General features: G+C 35.2%; 1 protein-coding gene across 1 annotated transcript in view; it reads right to left on the bottom strand.

The window, feature by feature from the left end:
• LOC129748374 (uncharacterized) overlaps positions 1–23,959 on the bottom strand; it is an 814,549-nt gene that overhangs the window by 75,776 nt on the left and 714,814 nt on the right. Inside the window, exon 10 of the mRNA XM_055742976.1 lies at positions 14,221–14,612. Within this exon, the coding sequence (XP_055598951.1) occupies positions 14,221–14,612 (392 nt within the window). The remainder of the gene's footprint in view (positions 1–14,220; positions 14,613–23,959) is intronic.

Here is a 23,959-nt window from a genome sequence, read left to right as displayed (position 1 = left end):
ACCGCCCTCCATGTTTCTGGATGAAAATTTAGCGACCTCGGAACCGGAAATTTGAAATCTCTTCGCTGACAAATTCCGTAGTATATTTGACTCAAACTCAATATCCTCGGACCAAGTTACCAGTGCGGCTCGTAACGTCCCTCATTTGAACACATGGCTAAATCAAATAGTTGTAGACGATGATACTATTTTGAAAGCGACCGCTAAACTGAAACACAGCCTTTCCGTAGGACCAGATGGCATACCTGCTACCTTCTTGAAGCGATATATATCACATATGCTGATACCTTTAAAAATGTATGTGCTGTTGCTCCTTGACGGTCCAAAACTAGCGTATGCTGATGACCTGAAACTGTATCGCCGCATCAACGGTCCCGAGGATGTAAACTTCTTACAGAGCCAGTTCAACCTCTTCGCCTCTTGGTGTGATGTCAATTGCCTTCCCTCGAATCGTACTAAATGCGCAGTAATTTAGTTTTCCCGCAAGCGGATCCCGTTATCAGCCATTTATCATCTTGGAAACGAGGCTATCGCTCGCGTCGAACAAGTGAAAGATCTTGGCGTGATTCTTGACGCACGGTTGAATTTCAAGATTCACACAAACTACATCGTCGACAAAGCGTCCAGATATCTAGGTCTTCTTTTCAGCGTGACGAAAGATTTCAAGGATGTGTACTGCTTGAAGAGTCTTTATTGTAGCTTGGTTCGATCGACCCTTGAATATGCCTCGGCTGTTTGGTGCCCGTATTATCAAAACGGCTCAGAGCGTATTGAGACCATCCAACGGCGTTTTTTGCGATACGCTCTCCGACTACTCAACTGGCACGACCCGTTCCGACTTCCCAGCTACGAGAGCCGCTGTCGTCTAATTGATATCGACACGCTGCAAGCCCGCCGGACCGCCACACGAGCCTCGGTCGTTGCTGATTTGCTCTCATCGAGAATAGACTGCCCCGCATTGTTAGAGGAACTTCGATTCAACGTAAGACCTCGAGTTTTGAGGAATCGTGATCTTGTAAGCGATGCTAGTCAGTCGAAGGATTTCACAGTGATCTTGTTAAAAATTTTAATATAAAAGTGTTGCAGTGCTGTTCGTGGGGGTTAAGGTACACAGAAAAAAATAATTGCTGTACAACTACGGTAAATGTCCTGTAACAAAAAGGAGCAGGACTTTTACCGCAATTTTACAGGTCGAAAAAAATCACGTGACATTTATTTTTACGTGATCATATTTTTTACAGGCTGCTCTAAAATTACAGACTGCAAATTGGAAAGAACGTTCCAATTGGAATTTTTTTTGTTTACATTTTAGTAACCTGATTTAATGGCGAATTTTTATTTCTTAATAGAAACAAGCTAATTTGCCATAAGCATTATTTATTATTATTCTTTCTTCTCAACTCGTGTATACTTTCTCCTACATACTACGCCTTTCATCTTAAAAGAACCCATCTCCGTACAGGTTACCACGTCAAATGCCGCTTTAATTTAGCCAAATCAGCGAGTTTGTCGGCGGTCAGACTGTTTCCATCGATGCAAACAATTCCATGCTTCGAAATCAATAGCAACCACATAGGAAAGGCTCTTGAAAAAGCCAACCGTAAAGCATTTTGCCATTTATTCGGTTTATTTAGAGCTAGAAATCAAAATTAAAAATTAAAAATCTGTTCTGAACTTTAAGTGAAAAAAGTAACCTCTTCTTCCTTCTCCTTGGTTTTGCAAATTGATCGCACTGCTGTTTTTGGAGTAATTGTCACTTTAGCTTAGCTGACTTGTGTTATCTCCTAAATAATGAAAATGTTGGCAGTCGAACAGTTATAGCTTTTGTGATTTCAATTGACAATTCTTATTTTCGTTGTCCTGGAATTTGAAACCAGCCTGTAAAAAATCTGCTCACTAAAAATTATTGCCTTTGACCTGTAAAACTACGGTAAATGTCATGCTCCATTTTGTTACAGGACATTTGCTGTAAATTTGAATAATTTTTTATTTTATTTTGAACAAGTCAACTTAAACTCACATGCTCTTTCGATTACAGGCAGTTTTATTTTAAAGGTTACCATTTTCAATGACACGTAATAGTCATTATTTTTTTCTGTGTAGGCTTGCCAGATGGTTTTCAAAAAAAGCGGGACATTTTGAGAGAAAAAAGCGGGACACAGACGAAAAAAGCGGGACATTTTTAAAATTTGTTTGAAAAAGTCATGAAATGTGAATATGTTTTTTTCTAATCTAAAAGTGCGGTGCATTTTTATTATTTTAGTTTAAAGTTCTATAAATCGATATTGGAAGCATAGTTCAATTGATATAACATCTGCTATCCTAGCCAACATCTATGCTTTCAAATACAGGCGTAAATATCGTACAAAGTTGAAGCTCATAAAAAAATGTCAAGATATTTTCTTGATTATTACCATACTTGTGATAGAATGTCATGACAAAACAAATGCTTGGATAAGGCTCTAATTAAGCAATTCTGCTTACATTTTAAACTAAGAAATTATTCATATTTAATTCGTATGTACACTGTGATGTAGGTATTCACTATTTTTTATGGAATGGTCTTAAGCTCGAAATTTCTGATGTGTGAAAAGAGTTTCATTATATTTATAAGCATAATTTTTTACTGTAAAATCATTTAAAAATCAAATGAACCATTCTCCAGAATCCGTTTTTGTGCAAACTCAGTATGTCATTTTTTTAGAAATCTACCACTAGCATTACCCAAAACGTGACATTTTTAGTAATTTTTCTAAATACTGAAAACCTATAAATTTCGCCATGCAGCAAACAATTATTTATGCAAAAAGTTGCAAAAAGTAGTTTTTCAACACGAGTCGTACATTTATCCAACGAGGGTTGCCGAGTCGGATAATTACGTCGAGTGCTAAAAAACGAGTTTTGCAACGAGTTGCATACACAATTTTATGAAAATTCGCAAAATTCTCTTGAAAACTCATTTATTAACCAAAAACTAAAAATAAAGTAGGTCGTGGTGTGTAATTTTCGAAACTTTACATCTGATTTCCACTATTTTCAAAAATAGAAAAATAGTATGAGTCATAAGGCGTGCAACAATGTGACACTGTCATATACTCAAATGAAGCTTGACAAAGAAAAAATGCATAACAAATGACACATTTTGAAATGAAACCAATTCTTCTAACAAATTAAAATGCAATGCCTTGTTTGATAGATTGAAATCTGACAATAATAGGAACGGCATAGAAAATTTAATACAATCACTCCCAAAGAAATAACGGGTCAATGAAAAACCAAGCATCTTATTTGTGTGATGCGCAATTTTGATCAAACAAAATAAACCAATTGTAGGCAAACTTGTTTTTTTTTATTTTATTTGAAAACTTATTTGAAAAAAAGCGGGACATTTCTAGTAAAAAGCGGGACGGCGGGACATTTTCCAAACAAGCGGGACATGTCCCGCTTTTGCGGGACGGATGGCAACCCTAGGTTAAGGGGTTCTTCTTGGCAACGCAGTTCACCAAGCCACCCTAACCAGGCGAACAAACCTGTAGAAATAGTTCCCAAACCCGCCACCAGAGCGAAGCGACGAGATGCGAGCGGCCACCAGAGCGAAGCAACGAGATGCGAGCAGTAGACGAGCGAAGCGAACAGATGAGCGAAATGGCGAAACAATTGAATCGAGCGAAAAGGCGAACGAGCGTGGAACGGGGGCAACGAACTGCGTTTGGTTCAGAGCCGGTCATTTTATAAAACAACGACCATTTTCTAAAAATCTAGCGAACACATCAGAAGGATCTCACAATAAACGATCCTAATATTCAAGAAAATTGAGCAAGTAGCCAAAGTTTTATTGGCTAAAAGCATAGTGCCGTCAGCGATAGTACTACATAAGGCAGTGCTTGCCATTTAATCGGCCAAAGTAAACACCAGGCTGATTGGACATCAGGTAACCATTCGCCATATTTTCGTTGTGCCCACAATCGTTCCCTAATCTGTCCTGAATACCTATAGGACCCCGCTGTTTGGGTTTGAAATCAACCCTACTGTGTCCCTATCATCGCCCAGTGCGACACACTACTGCATCGACTACCTACCGTCGGTGTTACTTACTCTTGGTACCTGGTTCAGCACCCAAGGTGGGACCAGGTACTCCACGCGCCGCTTCGCTCACCGTCTAAGGACCTATCTGTGCCCGGTTCAGCACCCAAGGTGGGGCTGGGTACAACAACACACCCAGCAGAAACCAGCGGTCTCCAGGCAGACCTACACGACCCCAAGCTCGAAGCCAAAGGAGGAACGTGTGGCATCCCTAAGTGCACAGTCTTGAAGTTGAGTTTGGGCTCTTGGAATCGAGCGTGTATAAAACGAGATAAAAGTGGAGGTGTGTTTTCTAAAGTTATTACATTGGCGAATATTACATTGGCGATCCTGCCAGGAGAAAGCAACTTACGCTGAAACGGTACGTACTCGTAAGATAGTGGACAAAACAACATTTTCGCCAGAATAAACAAAATTTTTCAGGCTCTTATCAATAAATTACACTGAAACAAATGATTAGGTAATGGTTTCATGAAACGATTGAAGGTTAGCAACACTAAAAAAAATGCTACTTGTTCAGTTTGCTATTTGGATCAAAAGCTAACTTATTCAAAATAAATAAAACAATCTAAAAGTCACCAAACCATTAAAAAAAATTGAAATATTTTTTGCTTAACGAATTTTAAGTTTTTGTCCGAAGAAGTCATATTAAACGTAAAGTTTCTTATTTAAGCTTCGTACTAAGAAATAGATTTTTAAATGTATACATATAGTAATATAGCTAATGAAATTTAGTTAATTTCACAGTAATACCTTGAGTAGAGTTTAGCTCCTTGCCAAGGAAAAAATTACTGATATGTGTGAAGTAATCAACTGTTAAACATTTTGAGTAGAGTTCAGCTCCTTGCCAAGAATTATGTTTAACGAGTTGAGTAGAGTTTGGCTCATTACCAAGTGACGAAAGCAAAAATTAAGTGAAGAAATATGCACAGTTACACCTTGAGTAGAGTTTAGCTTCTTGCCAAGGAAATGATAACTGATTTGTGTGAGGTTTTCAAATGTTAAACATCTTGAGTAGAGTTCAGCTCCTTGCCAAGAATCATGTTTAACGACTTGAGTAGAGTTCGGCTCATTACCAAGTAACAACAGAAAACTTTAAGCGAAGAATTAAACATCTTGAGTAGAGTTTAGCTCCTTGCTAAGAAAAATGTTTAAAACCTTGAGTAGAGTTATGCTCATTACCAAGGCTATTTTGCTGGATTCAGAAAATCGATGAACTTCTTGAGTAGAGTAAAGCTCCTTGCCAAGAAGCATTTTTTAAACCTTGAGCAGAGATAAGTTCAAAATCAAACATCTTGAGTAAAGTAAAACCTCTAGCAAAAAGTCATGCTGATGGCCTCGGAAAGTTTAAGTTGATCAGTTGTCGTATTACCATACCATCAAGTTAAAACATGAAAAAAAATCAAACATAAGGTCGTAAATCATTTGAGAAAAATCCTGGATTTATGAATGAGGTAGACAATATAAACAAGAATACTTAATTCATAATTAAAAAAAAAGGAAAGCAGATTTTCCACATCAGTTTAAGTATTTAAAATAAACATACAACATGTTGAATTTTGATTTTAAATTATTTTCAAATAACCCCAGTTATTCAGGTAATACAAAACTGGAAGACAAAACAACCAAAATGTTAAAGAATATTTTCCGCAGTCTTTGATTTAACTCTTTTTTTAAGTATTATTTTTTCAGCGTGCGAGCAAAACAAAGCAAAAAAACCAACAATAATGTTTCTAGTTCAAGCTAAATAAAACACTTTTCTGGGACTTTTGCCGAAAGTTTGCGAGAACAATTTCAGGTTGCTGTTATCAAAAGGGTCTATCTAGTTGTGGTATATTAGCAGCATTCAGCTTTTTTCCAATTGGGAAGAGGAAAGGTTGATAGGTACTTTGTGGTACGAGACGAGTGTTTTTTTCGAACAAAGGATAAAAGGGTTGCAGATAGTCGTAGACATCTGCGCAGAGCGGGAGCCGTACATAATATGGAATGCAACAACGCTACATTGCGAATACTTTCGCGCAATTTGTTGATGGTACATAACATCGTCCAGGATGTTAAATTTATGTTGTCATAGAGTCCCGATCCAAAAGGTAGGTGATCAATTTTTAATTGAATTTTATTTGTATTTTCTTGTGCCAAATCTACTTAAGCTACACGAGGTTAAACTTTTAGTAAGAGGGATTACTGAACTCTAACCGTCGCATATCTGGGAAGCCAAATCATGGATGGATTATTCCACTTTAATTAAAAGAAAATAGTTTCTATGATTCTATTTATGTGGGGTAGTTATATTTCTTGATGATCCCGGAATAATTATTCTCTGGCTGGGTTCTGTAGTTAACAGATTTTTAAAAAAGTAGGGCAAGGTAAGTGTAACGTCATCATCTTTGTAAAAGGGAAGCTAAGTAGGTAATGTCGAAGTGCAACTCTCGTGGAGATTAGTAAATTGGTGTTACGGATCGAGATAGTGAGCATAATGTGTGGAATAATAGGAAGCCAACTGCCCACGACAAACAGATGAGAGTTTTGTAGTTTAAAAACCTGCAATGAGTTTATACTCACACGTTGTCATTCATATCAAGTCAAGGGTGCTGTGAAGAGTGTTTTCTAGACAAGCTGTTCTGTGTTTAAAGGTGTAGCTGTGCAGCAAATAGTTAGCATTTAATGAATTATGATTTTTACTCTTGGGGGAGGATGTGGCATCCCTAAGTGCACAGTCTTGAAGTTGAGTTTGGGCTCTTGGAATCGAGCGTGTATAAAACGAGATAAAAGTGGAGGTGTGTTTTCTAAAGTGAATATTGTTTCGTGGTTTGTAATATTGTGTAATGCCGAATATTACAGAACGGACGTCCCAGATCAAGGTCAGATAGTTATTAAGGAAGTGGTGGTGAATTAACAGTAATCTCCAATAAACGGCACCGTAGTTTAAACAAGGAGTTTAACTTAGCTCTCCCGAACTTCCCTGCAACTAGTTTAGAGTGGTAAGCGTGCCGACCCTAGGGATTATAAGGGGGTCACTGCACTTCTACCGATTAGCTATCAGCTAGTCTTACAATCTTCAGATATTTGTCCCTCTTTGGCTGAACAATTATGGGGCCAACACAGCTCTAATCGGTGCTATAAAAACATTTAACCGCTACTCAGAGTACTTCGACTTTGACGTTTCGCGTGATGTACTCCGAAGAAAAAATCTTAGAGTTTTAAGTCTAACGTAGATTACCGCTTTATGTACATTGTCTTTAATTGTAGTTTTTCATTTTAATCAATATGTGATCTGTTGATTAAAAATAAATAATAATAATAATAAATAATAATTTCTTAATATTTCACTAGTTATGTACACCTCAAAACACCACAGACGAGGCAGTTCCATCCAAACAAAAAAAAAAATCATTTCTTTCGTAACAAAAACGTTGGATGGCAGTCAAACTTACCAACGCGCCGGGCGAACTATGGAGTTTAAATCCTTGCGCTTCAGGTCCCTATCAGCTAACTGAGTAAATTGGCCAACCAAAGCTTCCAAAACGGGGGAAAGAATCATGACCAAAGGTAGAGTTTGTCCACACAGCTGTGCTGTTCTCTAATGTAGTGCGTTCTCTGCAGCCTCAACTAAAATTTCCATAAACACTATGTCGTGACTGGTGGTTCTCAAACACTTCACTGGCTTTTCTTGAGCCTTCAAATACAAAATTTTTAACACGAATCACCGGGACTTTTTTAATTTTTATTTCGTCATTGAAAACATTTCGGATCTGTTCTCATAAACATCTCTTAACGAACTGCCATCAAATCGATGCTTGGACGGCATCCATAAATTACGTCCCCCCGTATGTCACAAATCGTAACGCTTCGACGTACCCCCGTATGAAAATTACGTAACGCTGATAATGATTTAATTATAACGCTACAGTGTATATTTGGAAGTACAGTATAGTAAATTATAATAAAAAAGAAATAATTTATTAAAAAAAAACAAATATTTACATAAACTTTGTTTCACAATTAAATCCTAATTTTCCACATATCTTAAACACTTGTTACGCGTCATTTATATTTTTAAGTGTTATTACACCTAATGTTTATTTTCCTTGCTGCTACCGCAGCTGTTTTCTTTTGGCCAATCATTCTTTCTGAGGGCTTTCCGGATTTAACCAAATTGACCGAGGCTGATCGCGAACAGGGAGATTGTTTGCCGGCGTGACGTGTGAAGAAGAGAAAGATGAAGAAGGAGAAGAAGAAAATATTCTAACAACTTTTGGGTTTTTCCTAGAAGCAATAGTCTTGACCCTAATGGGACAGTCTATGGAATTGGAGGAATGATTACCCGCGCAATTCGCACACTTGAAAATTCAAACTGTGGTTTATCACCACCAAAAAAGGAATTAGACCTCGATGTACTTTGGAATCACGTCTTGGTGCTCAAAGTGATTTAATGTAACCTGTTCTGATTCAGCGCCATAGACTCTTTGTTTAACGTTCTCAGACGTGGTCAAAAATGGGTTGCCTGTTTAGGGTATTACTAATGGGAAAAAACCAAGTCTCAAGGCACATGCGAAGGCTTGGGAATCTCCCAGAAATGCAAACAATATTTCTTCTTCATTTTCTGATCCTAACTATGTTGTTGATTTGGAGGAAATTACTGAGGAAAAATTAAAATTTTTGCATAAAAATTTAATGAAAATGGTGGAACTTATGTTGAATTAAAATTCTATGTTTGAACTTTCCATTATGCTTACAAAATTATTATGACTTTTCGAATCCCTCATGGAACCAAAGAGATTTTAAAATATTATGAATTGGAACTTAAGATCTTTGCTGGCTAACCAAGATGAACTCTTTTTATTTTTGAAAACTCAAAACATACATATTGCTGCCATCAGGGCCGTAGGAAGAACCGACTCATGGGGGGTGTTTTGGTGACTAATTTTTACCTATGATTTTTTGCCCAACAATACACGAATACAAAAAAAATTAACAAATAATGTTTGTTACTATATAATTACATATTAATTTTTAAGTACTTTGACATCAACAGTTTTCGTATTAAATCGTAACTTCAAAAAGTTGGTCCTAAACCTCAATTGTAAGCTTTATAAGCTTTCATCGATGGTTGAAATCTTTGAATTTGGTTAAGAGTCTGATAGATCAATTTTAGTTGATTTGGGCATAAAATAAGCTTTTTTAGTAGAGTTAAATTTCTTTTAAAAAAATTATTCCATACTCAAATCAAACAAACCCTCTTTCAAACAATTTTCTATTTGAAGGTTTTAACCTTTGCTGAAAATAAAACAAATTGAAAAAAAAGCAAGAGATAAAAACCATCAGCTTTTCGGATCAAATTTTCTTGATGCAAATTTGAACCAAATTAATAATAAAAGTATGAAATTTGGCTTTAAAAAACTGCAATAATAACACATTGCGAACCAAACATGAGGTATTTCGTTTTTTTCGCTAGCCGCTAGTATGCTCCATTGAAAAGCATAATTCAAATGTTTTGAATCTCATAATGAAACCTCATTCTACAAAAAGTAACACAACACTTCACGTTACTCAAATGTCTACATTAAATTAGCAGAATTTAGTCTATTTTTTTCTGAAACGTAAGATGCCGAATTTTGATGTTCCTAATGTGTTAAAAATAAACATACACTGGGAAAATATAGAATTTTGAGTTGAGTTTTGAGGTGAAGATTTTTTTTAAAAGTATTTTTTTTTTTTAATAAAGAAGATAATAAGAATCAATTATATGATGAAAATCTTGTGGATAAGTTATTTAAACAAAATTTGTTTTTTTTTGCGGATAAACAAAGAACCAAAGTTCCACCGTTTAATTGTGATTTTCAGCTGAATTGTGTTTACAAACTAATTTTGTTTTAAAAATTGGAATCTGGAAATTGGATTGACAAGCACAATTAACACATTAAGCACCGCGAAGAAATCAATGACGAGAAACACCAAAAAGTGGAATTCTGTATGTCAGAACCCGTGGACTAAATTTCACAAATTGAGAATTTTCAAGTAACGGCAAATGTTTTGTCGAATAAAGTTTAGCACTCAAATTCAGTCCATTCGAGTTATAATTCGAAGTGTAGCACACTGTCGGTAAGCGAAATTAAAAAATTGTGCTTCAAAATTGTATATGACCCATTCCAAGCAGCCCTCAACTGGAGAACTGTTTTTCATTTTTCATTATTCAAAAATAAATTACATAGCGTTAGAAAGGTTATTTCTTGAGTGTCATTTTCCATTAAAAGATTTTCATCTACCTTTTTTTAGAATTGAGTATGTTAACGTTGAAATTTAAAAATTTTAGTATGAATTTAAATTGATTTTTGCAAATAGTCTTTATTTATAACATAACTTTGTCAAAAATCTAGCTATGTGAAAACAAATTACTGCAAAATGATGGTAGAAAAGCCATCTTTTAAGCATGATATAAGATAAATAACAGTTACTGCAAGTTTACGTTGATAAAGGTATCTATTTTTAAGCGTTGTGACGTCACGAAAATTCTACTGTTTTTTAATTTATGATTTTGTGAAATTTCACATATTGTCAAAAATTGGAGGTCTCTTCAAACTTTTTGAGTGGAATTTAATGCAATTTTTAGATTGAAAATCGGCTTAGCAGGTTGTGAGTTGCACCCGGGTAAAGAATGCGTTGTGACGTCACGAAAATTTATTTACTTTTTTTCGAAAACGTTCAAGACTTTTTACTTCAACACTATGATAGTATTTCCACTGATAAGCTGATGTAACTCTGGGCTCCCTTTTCATCAACCATCGTTTCAATAGTTAGTGATTATACCGTTGATAGTGATGGCGCTAGTAGAATAGGAAATGCTCACACAGGAGCCTCTGGTTCGGAAATGATGAGCTAGATGTCGCCCAAAATTTCTGGGCGATAAAACATTCTTTCGTTTGCTTAGGGAATTACATCAGTTTATCAGTGGTATTTCTTCAATACAAGTTCAACACAACAATGTGCTTCAATAAACGAATTCATTTATCAAGTTTTTAAAGAAACTATTTTTTTTTGCATTAACTTAGTTGTTTTTAAACATTTCTAATAAAACATATAAAAAGCGCTTAAATACGCTTGATTAAAGAATAAACAAACTATCAAACAAATGAAATCCTCATCGATTTTGTAAAAGAATATTTGTGAATCATAAAGATCTGTGGTTTGAATAAAAATCTTGCGAAAGATCAAGTTCTTCATATATCTATGTTGGAATGAAAAACACCGCTAGTAGCTTCTATTTCTTTCTGGCATTATGTTCAAACAAAATAAGTTCCATGAAATAAATGTAATGAGATTCAAAAAATCTTTGAACATGGTAAACTAAATAGATTAACTTTTTTATTAAAAAATTCATTAGATTTTCATAGAAAATTAATTCATAAAATTAATTTAATTATTTTAATAGAAAACCGCCCTTATTGAAATTTCCACCTCAAAGAATGTCACTAGAAAATCGAAATCGAACCCCGTGTTCACATAAAATCTTACAAAAGAGACTTCGAACTCAATTACAAAATTAAATAAATTCAAATATGTACTAGCACAAGGTCTCATGCAAAATTTGGGTCAGATTATTCTAAGGGAAGGGGTTGCGCAACGCACCTGAAGTTTATATGGAATTATGTAGATTTTGTTCGGCATGATAAAAAAATACCGTTTTTCGTCAATAATTTAAGTCTTTATTAACCAATTTTTCTTTTAATTTGAGTATTTTAAAGCTTTGATTATGACAATATTTTACCTGAGGAACGCGTTGCGATGAGAGTTATCATAAAACAGCTATAACGTTCAAAATTAGCGTCGATTAACAATCATTCAGGTATTTTTTTGTATTTGACCCATCAGAAGCTTATTATTGAAACTCAAAAACCTTTTTAACTAAACCATTGTCGAAATGGGATCTTGAGATAAACTATTTGTCATAATGAAAGTTATGTGAATGACTATAATTAAAACAAATCAGCCGATATGGACTTCAGAAATTGGTGCATAACTTGGTTTTAATGTCCTTCCAAACCCAATTTCTCATAATTCCATACAAATTTTAGGCTCATTGTGCCCTCCATTTCCGTGGGCCAATCCCCAAATTTGGCACTGGACTTTGTGTTAGGCCTAGGATCTATTTAAGCTTGCAACTTATAAGATTTTCATTAGATGGCTGATTTACGCACTCTAGTGTCGATTAACTATCTTTGAAAAGATCGAAGGCTTTGAAATTATCATTTATTTTTCCTTTCCTTTGCAATTAAAGATTAAAAATATTCAGAAACACATTTCAACGCTTTTACGAATTAATATTTCCTAGTTTTAGTTTTGGCCTAAATAATATTCACATGATCGCACAAAACAACTTCGAATAAAATTGATGTGAGCAGTGTTGCAAACCTTATCTGCTTATATGGGCCTTTGAGATTTAATTCCTTTTAATTTTTGGGAATAAATGGATCGATTTCATCACCAAATCACATTATTTATTAAGTTTTTAAGCATTTTAAGTAAATTGAGCATTCATTTTAAGATTATTCTTTGATTCATTTCATGTAGCTAACCATAAAATTTCGTGACGTCACAACGCTTTGCAAAACCCTGGTTTAAAAAAATGGTGCGTTGTGACGTCACGAAACTGAATCGCTCTAAAATAAATTGAAATCAAAATTTGAAAAAATCAAAAACAGCGATTTGTTGGTTGTAATGAATCGATACTTTCCTGAAATTTTCATAAAATTTGATCAAATAGAAGAGCAGAAAATTGCGGAGTTGTAAAAAAAACTGAAAAGTGGGAAAAGAGGCGCGTTGTGACGTCACGACTCCTTTTGCTTATATTTTGTTAACTGTTTATTCTATACAAATACATTTGGTTTCAAATTGTAGAGAATTAAATTTTGACCTTATAATGTACAATTTTTAACAATGTGCGATATGACTTGTAAAACTTACGTACAATATACCAAAAAATTGTTTTGCAAACGTTGTGACGTCACGCTGGAATGGGTCATATAAATTTCCATACAGTTTCTGAAATGAACAAAATATATGTTTTGCGAATCTTGTTCCACATCAGAATTTTATGAGCCAAGTTAAAGAGCCCTCATTCATGAATTTATTATTGAAATTCTGTACTTCAGGTTTAATCTAAATTCACGATTTAAATTATTTATTTTTTATCTGTATTCTGAATCAGAATTAAAATATAAATTTACAAAGATGTTAAGCTTAATTTTCAATTTTGGATTGCCGTTCAAAAGCTTATTTTAATTATGTGTAAGAATTAAGTTCAAGAAATTCGAATTTGAATATAAAATAAAATGTCTCTTTTCTCATATTGGGAAAACTATTATCAATGAATTGAAAATGCATATGATCTCGAAAAACATGATTAAAATTTCATATGAAATGCAAAACCAAATTTCAACCAAATTTGAAAATAATTCTTGTGATTTCTTCTGATTATTCGAACTGAAACTCAAGAATCCTGAACAGGACAGAATCCTAAGTACGAAAATAGGAATACAATTTTGATTATGGTATGTATGGTTTAAGAACCTCCGAAATGGGTTTTATTTTATTCGAAATTTAATATTTAGACCTGAATTTCGATGACCAAGTGAGAAAATTTTGAAAAATTGTAGCAGAATTTTGGACTTCAGGTTGGGTTTTTGAGGTTTAGGCATTAGTCTAAATTTATGCCCTTGATTAAACTTACTTAATTTGAAACTTATCATAATTTGGTTCTTAATTTGAAAATTTGAGTATAGATCTCGCTTGCTGTTTTGGATCCTCATGGGGGGGGTTTAACCCCCAAACCCCCCCCCGTTCCTACGGCCATGGCTGCCATCACTGAAACTTTTTCAAAGCCAGACATTAGTTTTGTTTAAAATTTTACGAAATAATCGACTTGATCGACAAGGTGGGGTGTAGTTAGAGACAAAAAAGGTAACTTTACTCCATCAACCTGCATTTTCAACAGAAAGTTCACAGATTAAAATAGGTATCGATTTTTTCATTGAAATGAGGAATGCCACAAATGGAAACTTTACAATCCATCTTTCTCCATAGATAAATCAACGGATGCCACCCGTTGAAATCGATGTTGGTCTGTTGTTCGGTACTTACCGTCTGAGGATCGATGTGTTGTGTTTGTCGTGCTTCTTGGCGAGGTACAAAAGTTTTTTCATCAGTGTCAGGAACAGTAGCAAGAAAAGAATCACAAACAGCGATTCGATGACAACCAGCAGAATGAAACCGAACGAATCGGCCGTGTGCCACCAGTGGGCCGGCGACTCGAAAAGGACGCTGTAGACGAGGGGCGTCGTGGCGGCGCAGAGCACCGGCAGAAACCAGCTCAGTCCGATGCTGCCGGAGATTCCGGTGGCCAGACTGCCGGCTGCGGCAGTCAGTTTGCGGGGTCCGAGCTCGGTCGTGACCAGCACCGTGATGGCCACCAGGGTTGATGAACTGAGCAGCAAAAAGGCGGTGAGCAAGGCGATGACCACGTTGAACCATTCCTAGTTTGAGATAACGCCGAAGGAGAAGAAGAAGGAGAAAAGAAAGCAAAAGTGTATCTGATTACTCCGAGTGTCTTTTTTGCTAAGAAAAAGGGGGAAAAGTTTTAATTTTCGTCGTCGATTGATTTAGTTTCATTGCTCTGTGTTTGAGATAAATTAATTGCGACTATCGAGCATGGTTTTGTGATGATTCATCTGTGCTTGTAGCAGTGAAAAGATCGTTTAGTCAATCTGGAAATTTAGCTTGAGCTTTGTATCTTTTAAAACTAACTTGATTTAAAAAAACATATTTTTGTTTTTCTTTAAATTTACGAAACTTTACCATCCTTGTGGCATTCGTGTCTTGAGTGTGCGAAAGCGAAAATTTCAATTTGATTGGCCAGCAGGCATATAACGAAAATGTTTTTAATTTTGAATCGAATAGATTTTATAATTTTTTTCCGTTATATAAACAGTTCTAAAGATGATTGAAAAATATTAAATAAAGTAAACTGAAACGTAAACTAATTAGCAGTTATTATTACATCTCCGAGAAAAATGAACCAACAATCGAAAATCTTTTCTAGTGGCTCAACGATTGATATAAAGATGAAGAAGGTTGATATCTGGAGTTAATTTGATTCTTAGATTGCTCTTAGCCTATCTATATTATAATTTAAGCCAATCCTTAGCTAACAACTTATTTAAACTGTTAATTTTTCGCACAGTAAAACGTGAATAACTTTGAAACAACAAGTTGTAGTCATATTCTTTCTTCTGCAAAATTGCACTTCATAACATTCTCAACAATTTCTTAGTTTAAAATTATCATTACTAAGAAAATTAGGAAAAATATAAGGGGTCGTTTAACCTAATGGCTAAAGTTTTTGGCTAATAAGCCAGAGATCCAGAGGTCCAGAGATCTAATCCCATCTAGGTTAAGGTAAATGTGAAAGTCTTAAGAAGTAAAATGAACAAAAATAGAACGAAATGAAACAAGTTATCAAAGAGAACGGATACTAGACCCTACGGACTATAAAAAAAGATAGTAGACACGAACCAACCAAAGGTTAAAAGTCTTTACAATAAACACAAAAAATATAGAAGAAAACACATATTTGATACTTTCTTCAATATCTGAAAATTTTATTCGGAAAAGGGGTCGAAAAATGGCCGTTTTTCAAAAATCGAGCCAGTAGAACCTCCAAAACAGCATTTTTATGAGTTGCCGCCATGATTTTCGAAATTTTCAATAATCAGTCAATAAAAGGAACGTAAATATCTGATGAAAAATCAATCATTTTAAAAGTGCGAATGGAGCGGGGAGGTATTTTTCCCAAAATCTGTCTATAAAAATTGCAGTTGCTAATTAGTCTACAATTTATTTGCTGCACACTGCTCTTTCTCCTTCCCGTGAATAACCTTTCCATAAAATCATAGGTGTTTTTAAAAGACATACACCGTCTTAGCCGATTAAGGCTTTACAGACTGAATAAATGACGTGGACAACTTGAGATTAATATTTAACACCCAGTACCGAGATGGGAATCGAACCCATGCCATCGGTGGACCAGCGATTACCGTCTTACCACGCTAACCACTCGACCACCTAGTGATCCACATTTGAAGGGGGGTTTGTTTTTCGTCTTCATGGTAGAGGCGTCGCGAGCCAACGTCGCGAGAGGATAGTAACTATGGCATAACATAGTGATTAGTGGGACCATTTGGGCGCATATTTCTCAACCAAGCATATTTTCAATGCACGTGGTGGCGATATGATGCCTAGATGTGTTTTTTTCTTCTTGATTCCTAGCTCATTTGTACAGCACATTTTTATGAATGAGGCCTAGATGTTTGTAAATAATTTGATTTCGTGCTAGTTATAGCAGCAATTGCTGTTTAAAAAAATATGAATTTAGTACTGATGGATACGAAATAATGGTATGACTCTTTGTGGACGTGTGAAGATGTACAGACAATTGTAGAATTCCATACGCCTAAGGTTCAGAAAAGGGGTAGGCTTAATAGCGGCACGTTATATTAACAAACGCGAAAATAGTGCCTTCAATCCGCCTACAAGAGCCGCACCGTTTTTGTACAAAACCAACCCTTGTATAATTGTTGTTTTAACGAAGTGTCAAACGTTTTTAATTTTAACCAGTCCAAAGATGTATTTAAAAATATTATTCGTAGTCTTAGAACATAAGTTAACATAAATAAATAAATAATTCAAAATAGATTTTATAGGTTATGTTTTTAAAGCCCGAATGCACAGAATGTATTGTTTTTTTTTGCTTCCAATAGTGAAAGCTAACATGAAAAAATGCTTTCCATAAGAAAAAGTGAGGATATGCATTTTCTTGAAGAATTTTTAGCTAAGAAGGTGAACAATTTGACTAAATACATAGAAGAGACTTTTGATCCGCTTTTTTGTTGAAAAGTTTTTTTGTGATTGATATTTCAGTGGCAGCTGAACTTTTTTTTTTCAAATATGACATGAAAGTGTTTAAAATAATATTCACTCCTGTCGTTTCACATGGTGGAACAAGTTCAAACGCGCTTTTTAGCCATAAAACATCTACCTTTTGAGAATTTCCTCTTCAAAATGGTTCAGCTTCAAGTGCGAAAGGTCAGAAAGGGGTATGTCGTGTGTTGAACCTGAAGTGGATGTTCAAAATTAATGTCTTTGTAAATTAAGGTCTTTTGCTTGAAACAGAATTCAGTAAAAGTGGAGTATTGTGTTTTCACTTGCCTCAATAAGCGGGAGAAATGTTAACTTAGAAACTTCTTTTTGGCAACATTTTTGAATTTTTAAGTTTCAGCAAGAGTTTCTTGAGAACTGATTTAGTTTTTAAGAATAACATATTTTTCTTAGATTCATTAAAGTTCAACTATGGTAAAATACGTTTGCACTTGCCCGGTGTATCTGAATTGAAATTTAAATTTGAATTGAAGATTGAAATTAAAAAATAGAAGCAAGAGAAACTTTGATAACTGTTACCCTTCTCGGCGCAAAAATCATCATTTTGAGGTTTTGTGTTATGTTTACATGCAAATTTTTAGAAAATATTCTTACCACCGTCGAAACATAGAATTTATTTTTGGATCCATTCACTTTTTGAAAATCTGTTTTCAATCGATTGTAAGGTCTGTAAATTGAAATCTTGAAATGTCTTTTAAAGACCCTCAGCAGAAGAAAAATTGCTGTGATTCAGCCGAGTAAAAAATTTAAACATATTTTTGGCGAAAAAAAAATATCAACGTGATTTCAACAGGGAAAGGTATTTGGGTACGAGATATATTTCTATTTTCAAACCTTCAAAGATCCTCCCCGTTCCTACGGCCATGCCTCATGACTAAGCTTGCCAGATTGCCCGGTTTTATCCGGGTTTGCCCGGATATTTGATGCAAAATTCCGAGAAAGTCCGGTCCGGCCCGGCTGCCCGGATATCGTGAAAAAAGTCCGGATATTGCCCGGATTTTTTCACAATTTTCACAAAGAAACCAAAAAAAAAATCAATGTTTTTGAGTAAGTTTCAGCAAAATCGATTAACGGTATGGACATTTTCAACGGTTGTTTCAAAAGATTTCGCTGATTTAATTTTAAAAACCTTTAAATATTTATGTGTTCCAAAAAGTTTTAGGAAGTCTGCAATTACATTAATAAAATCTTAATTTCATTTTTTTTTTGCATATTTTCTTTGCTTTTATATATAATAACACCTAAATTTTTCCCGGTTATTCCCGGTTTTTGGATTTGGAAAATTGAAATCCAAGCCCGGATTTTGCCAGGTTATTTTGAAAAAATGCCCGGAATTGCTAGGCCCGGATGGGAGTGGAAAAAATTCTGGCAACCTTACTCATGACTATTGGACTTAACATTAAGACTTCAGACAAATAATTTATAATAAAAAATACAACAGAATTAAATTTAAATTCCGTACTTATGTTACAGAAGTCCCATAAACAGGTACAACAAAGCTTACTCAGCTCCATCACTGATATAAAGTACGTTCTATGCAGCTAAAAATTTAAGTTTTTATTGATACTTTCAAATTTCAAAACAAGTCCTTATGATCTTCTTTTCTTCAGCTTCCTGAGGCCTTTTAATTCAGCTTCCCAAAAATCGTAAAACGAGCCAAAAACCCTTCTCTTGATTATTCATAATATTCAGTACAAGGTGACGCCACGATGCCATGTGCCGAATTCCAAACTCGAAATATTGCTTAATTGCTTCTTTCGTACATTTCCTAAAAATATCCTTTAAGAATGGTCACTTGAGTAGGGGAGTGTGGGGTATCATGGGCCACTTTTTTTCTTTGCTTCATAACTTCTTCACTATAAATGATAAAAAGAAAAAAAATGGAAAGGTTTTCTACATTTTTAAGGTAACATTAGGCTTTATTTAATTTTTTTAAATAAATTAATTTCCTCGAGTTCTGTCTGTCTAAAAAATTGTTTTTTTTTTAATTTGAAATATGGTGGGGAATCATAGGCAACCAAATCAAATTTGACTAGGTTACGTGTAAAGTTTAGGAGATTACCCAAAACTGAAAATTCCTACTTCATTTAGTTATTATTAAGCGAGAGAAAATAAAAAAGAGAGTTGTGTATGATCGAATAATTTCTAAATCCTGACTCGTGAACGTTTCGGCAAAATTCCTATTTTTCATAACTCTTCATTTGGCATAAGAAAACTTTACTGTTTGAAAAAATGTATTTTAGGTTCTGAATGTGTATAAAAAAATAAAAATATAGGTGGCCTAAAATACCTCAAAATATGTGGCCCACGACTGATGTTTTATCAAAAATTCCTTTTCCACCAGAAAGATCATGACAAAGCTAAGATCATAAGCGTATGAGCGTGTTTTGGTTATGAACTTTAGGTTCTCCACCGATGCAATAAGTGGATGCTTGTTTAATTATGTGAATAATTTTTTAAAAAATTTTTAAGCTTCATAAAAAAAGAAGTATATGATGCGTGCTTTAGTCAGCAATAGAAAAATATGCTTACGCGATGCGACGACGGTGGGCCACAGGTATTCAGAGTGGCCCACGTTTCCCCATGGCCCAAGTTACTCCTCCCTCCCCTAGGAAATTACTTTTAAAAAAAAAAACCCCTGGCTTGGGGATCGAACTCCGACATTCGTGGTGAGAATCAAACACGCTACCACAAGACCACGCCTAGATGTTGTTTTCACTGAAACTAAAAGTTGAAGTGGTGATGTGATTTTAAATGCACCTCAATGCACTTTTTGTGAGTCACTAAATCCGTTTGAAGCTCTTTTGTGCCCTTTATGTGACTTAAGTCCCTTACAACATATAAATCATTTTTGCAACTTTCAAGTTCAATTATGAGTACATAAAGTTCACTCATGGAAATTGGGCAGAATAAGTCCCGTTTTGGAAATTGTTTGACCTTTATACGACTTTAGTCTCTTACAACGTACATTGAAACCATTTTAGCAATATTCAAGTTCATTAATGAGTACATCAAGTTCATTCAAGGGAACTGGACAGTTGATTCTCTTTTTCTAATTAATATGTAACTTTCAAAGCCCTCATTTAAGTTAATTTGTAACTTTTGGTTGCTTGGGATAGAGATACAGACAGATCAACAGTGAAGTTCAAAACCTAAAACCGGATTTTATTCAGATCCACAATCTTAAATGAAAATCATACGGTCAAAATACAAATGAAATTCAAATACAAAATTAAGAACTAAAGCTACAAGCAGAGGGAAGCAGAAGTTGCAAAATTTTCATTTCAAATGAAATCAAATGAAATTTATAAAATGTAATACGGATTCAAACTAAAAATATTTTTTTTTAATTTTTTAAAAAGGTTTTTTAAGAAGGTTTTGTCTAAATTTGACAAAAGTCACCTTCGAAAACAACAATTCAGAATATAAATTAAATTTTCAAGACACAGAACCACAAATCTGGAATAAGATGAGATTGAAAATATAGAAATATTCATGCTTAGAGAATCGGTCAATAAAACTCGAACTTCAACTACGAGCGGTTTTTTTTATAATAATAATTATGATAGCTCGCGTGAGCTTTCATTACGTCGTATGAAACATCTTAAGAATTCACAGAAAACTGCTGCAAAAGTTATCAAAACAACTTTAACATTTTTATTTCACATATACATATAGGTTAAAATCGCATTAAAATGATAACTCATGTCATTAAAAACGTTACTGCGAATCGCAATTCCAACTAACGCAAGTAAAAGGTCGTAAAAATCGTTACTCAAACTCGGATTAAATGGTTTGAATCGGATATGATAAAAAGTCCACCATGTTTGCAGATTTTGAAGACGATTTCGTTCCTTTGCTTTCTCCCGCGTGGGGTGGGTCAAGTGGGAGAACAGCTCTGTGACCAGCAGTGCAACCAGATTGGTAAAAATCAGATGGTGTATTTGCAAGAATTGACAGAGGCAGCAAATATTGGCGCTGGCAACGGTTCGCATGCGTTGAGAGAAAAATCTTGCGCTCTGATGCATTATTTCAGTATGTACGAATATGGTGTCGAATATCGTCCAAATCGAATACTCTTATCGTTCAGGGCAGAAATTGAAAATATGTATGTATATTGCCTCCATTTTTGTAGGTAATTGCGGTTTTTTCGAGTTTAATACGATAATTTTATAACGTATATGAGACGTATAAAAAAGTTGTTAAGAAATCTACCTACAAAAATGTTTGCTGGGAAGTGTGCTTTCCAGATTGCCTGGTTTCTTTAATTTTCTTCCCAACAAAGCCCGAAAAAACTTACAAATTGAAAGGATTTCAAATGTTAACTGTTGTTAACTTTCTTCTGTTCTATTTTTTCAATAAATAATCCGGTTTTGTCCGGATATTTAATTCAACGTTTTGGAACAGTCCGGTCCGGTCCGATTGCCCGGAATTCTTTCAAAAATGCGCGGATTTACTCACCTGTTTTAGCAAATAAATAAAAAAAATTTTGTACATTTTTTTATGTATGCCCCCAATACGAAATTTTTCGAGCAAGTTTTATAAAAATAATCATGAAAGGTTTCTTGGAAACCTTGAATACGATTAAAAATCTGTCGGTAAATTTTAATGAACTTTTTTTAAATTCTTTTTCATAATTTTTGATAAGTAGTTTGATGAGTTATTGCCTGGATTTGTCTGGCCGGATACGTGGTGAAAAAATTTTAGCAACCTTATGTACTATCTATTGTAGTGTATGCATTCCAGATTTCTTGGATTAATTCGGACATGCTCGGGTTTTCAAAGTAGAAAACAAATAAAAAATACTGAGGTCTAAATTAGACTCAATTGTTCTGTGCTTGTTTTTCCTGAATTGTTTTTTTCTATTTGAAAAGAAATTTGAACGCTGCTGACGTGTTTCGATAAAAAAAAATTAAAACTTGAGGTGGTTTCAGTCATTTTCTTATAGATGTTTTTTCGAGTTATCATCAATTTCTGCTAAGATTTGTCCGGGTTTTATTTTGAAAAATTCGAGATTAAATGCCCAGGTATTGCCCAGAATTATAAAAATTTGTGCCAATTTGTTCAGCCAAAAAAAGGCGGGAAAATTCTGCAATGCTTTCTTTAGTGGGTACCCTTAACTTATATTAGAGTAAAACTATTCGAGATGTTTTTTCAAGGGGGCCTCCTTACTTGTTATATTAAACATTTTAATTCCAATTTTTATTTTCTTTCTTAGCTTTCTAGAACTTAAAGCAGTACGATTAAAGTAATGATTAAATTTTCCTTCGAGGTGCCTAGCCGGACGGGCCGGGGCAATTGCCCCCCATTGCTCTTCCTCTAAAAACGGCCTTGCATCAACTTCTTCTTCAACAGTGAACTTAATCGATATATTCTTGTTCGAGTGTTGATTGTCGTATTCTGTGATACGTGGTGTGTTATTAATGTAATTCCTAAACGTTCGTCTTTCTGACATAAATCAAAAGAACACTTCTGTTGAATTAGGGAACTACTACTATACTGAGTTAAGTAAACGTTCTTATAGTCATTTTTGGAATAAGAATAGAACGGTTTTAAGTTTGCCAAAAATTTTCATTTTCTGTGGCACTTCTTTCAACCGAACTTAAATTTCGATTACAGCATGAAAGCGCAAAAAAAAAAAACAGGAGTCAATAAAAAAGCTCATTTATCGAAGCCACACCATGATTGCTTCCGTCAACATAATTTCCGTCGATACAGATGAGAGAGGAAAAAAAACAGAACATTGAGAAGCCCATCGACCCTCCCCAAATTGATCCCCGACGTTCTCCGGCTCGGTCGACGACGGTTGGTTGTCCGGTCTAGGTGCCAATCATTTGCTAAAATGCTTCCGATTATTACTGATGATGGCGGGAGGGGTGGGGTAGGCCATAAATTTCATTCGCACACTCCCCCGATTGATGGCCGGCCGACCGGGAGTTTCTGTTGATCGTTATGTAAGGTCCAATAAATTGGAACCGCCTTGGCCCGGCTGCTTGCTTCAGGGGCGAGAATCACGATCTCAACATTCATCCACACACACAGACGCGTCGAGTCAGCCAGTGCCATAAATTTCGCAGGTGCGAGAGAGGCTTTTCCGGAAATCAGGTGGAAAGATTCCTCGACGAAGATGGAAAAAGGACAGAGCCAGAAAAATGACCGCTTGACATTTGGCTGAACCGATACTCGAGGAAGTGCGTGAAGACGTGACGAGATGAAACCGGAAGCTGCCTACGCGACACTTCAAAAGGCAAAGGATACCTATACCGAAAGATTTGAGGGAGAAGTTCTGGAAAATGTGAAAACAGAAACGCTCGTTACCACCTTCTTCCCCCTTTTGCTTTATCGGCTGCTGTCATCGACGATATCGGGTGGACATTTGGACATGGATGGGCAGGACACAAACGAGAGAGGTCAGGCTCGTTTGTTAAGGCCTACCTACCCTACAACGTCAGAAGTCTATGAGACGGGCAATTATGCTCGATGATGTATACCGGAAATACGAAAGGAACCCTACAGCTTCACGCAGCTCGCAGTTCCGTCGATTCGACAACAGTACGTATGGAAGCGGAAGGAAGGCAACCAAAAGGAAATTGCTACTTATTAAGCAATTTGCAACGTCCGAAGCTATGTGGTGGTGTAGTGAGGTTATGTTTCTCTTGTTGATTTCTACTGCTGATAGGACTAATAGATGATGATTTAATATGAAGCAAATTGAATGGAAAAGCTGAATCGCAAGTCACAGTTCTGGGTGACGTGCTGGCTGTGGAATGGATTAGATTGATTGGATTTTAATAGAATCTTTACGAACGACGGATAGCCGGAAGTTTTGTGGATAAGGGTAGCATAAGCCAGTTCTAGTATTCGCTTCGTTAACGATAAGATGAAA

This window comes from Uranotaenia lowii, chromosome 2 (genome assembly GCF_029784155.1).
Source record: "Uranotaenia lowii strain MFRU-FL chromosome 2, ASM2978415v1, whole genome shotgun sequence".
In the NCBI taxonomy this organism is placed as follows: domain Eukaryota; kingdom Metazoa; phylum Arthropoda; class Insecta; order Diptera; family Culicidae; genus Uranotaenia; species Uranotaenia lowii.
This window is presented reverse-complemented; position numbering and strand designations above follow the sequence as displayed.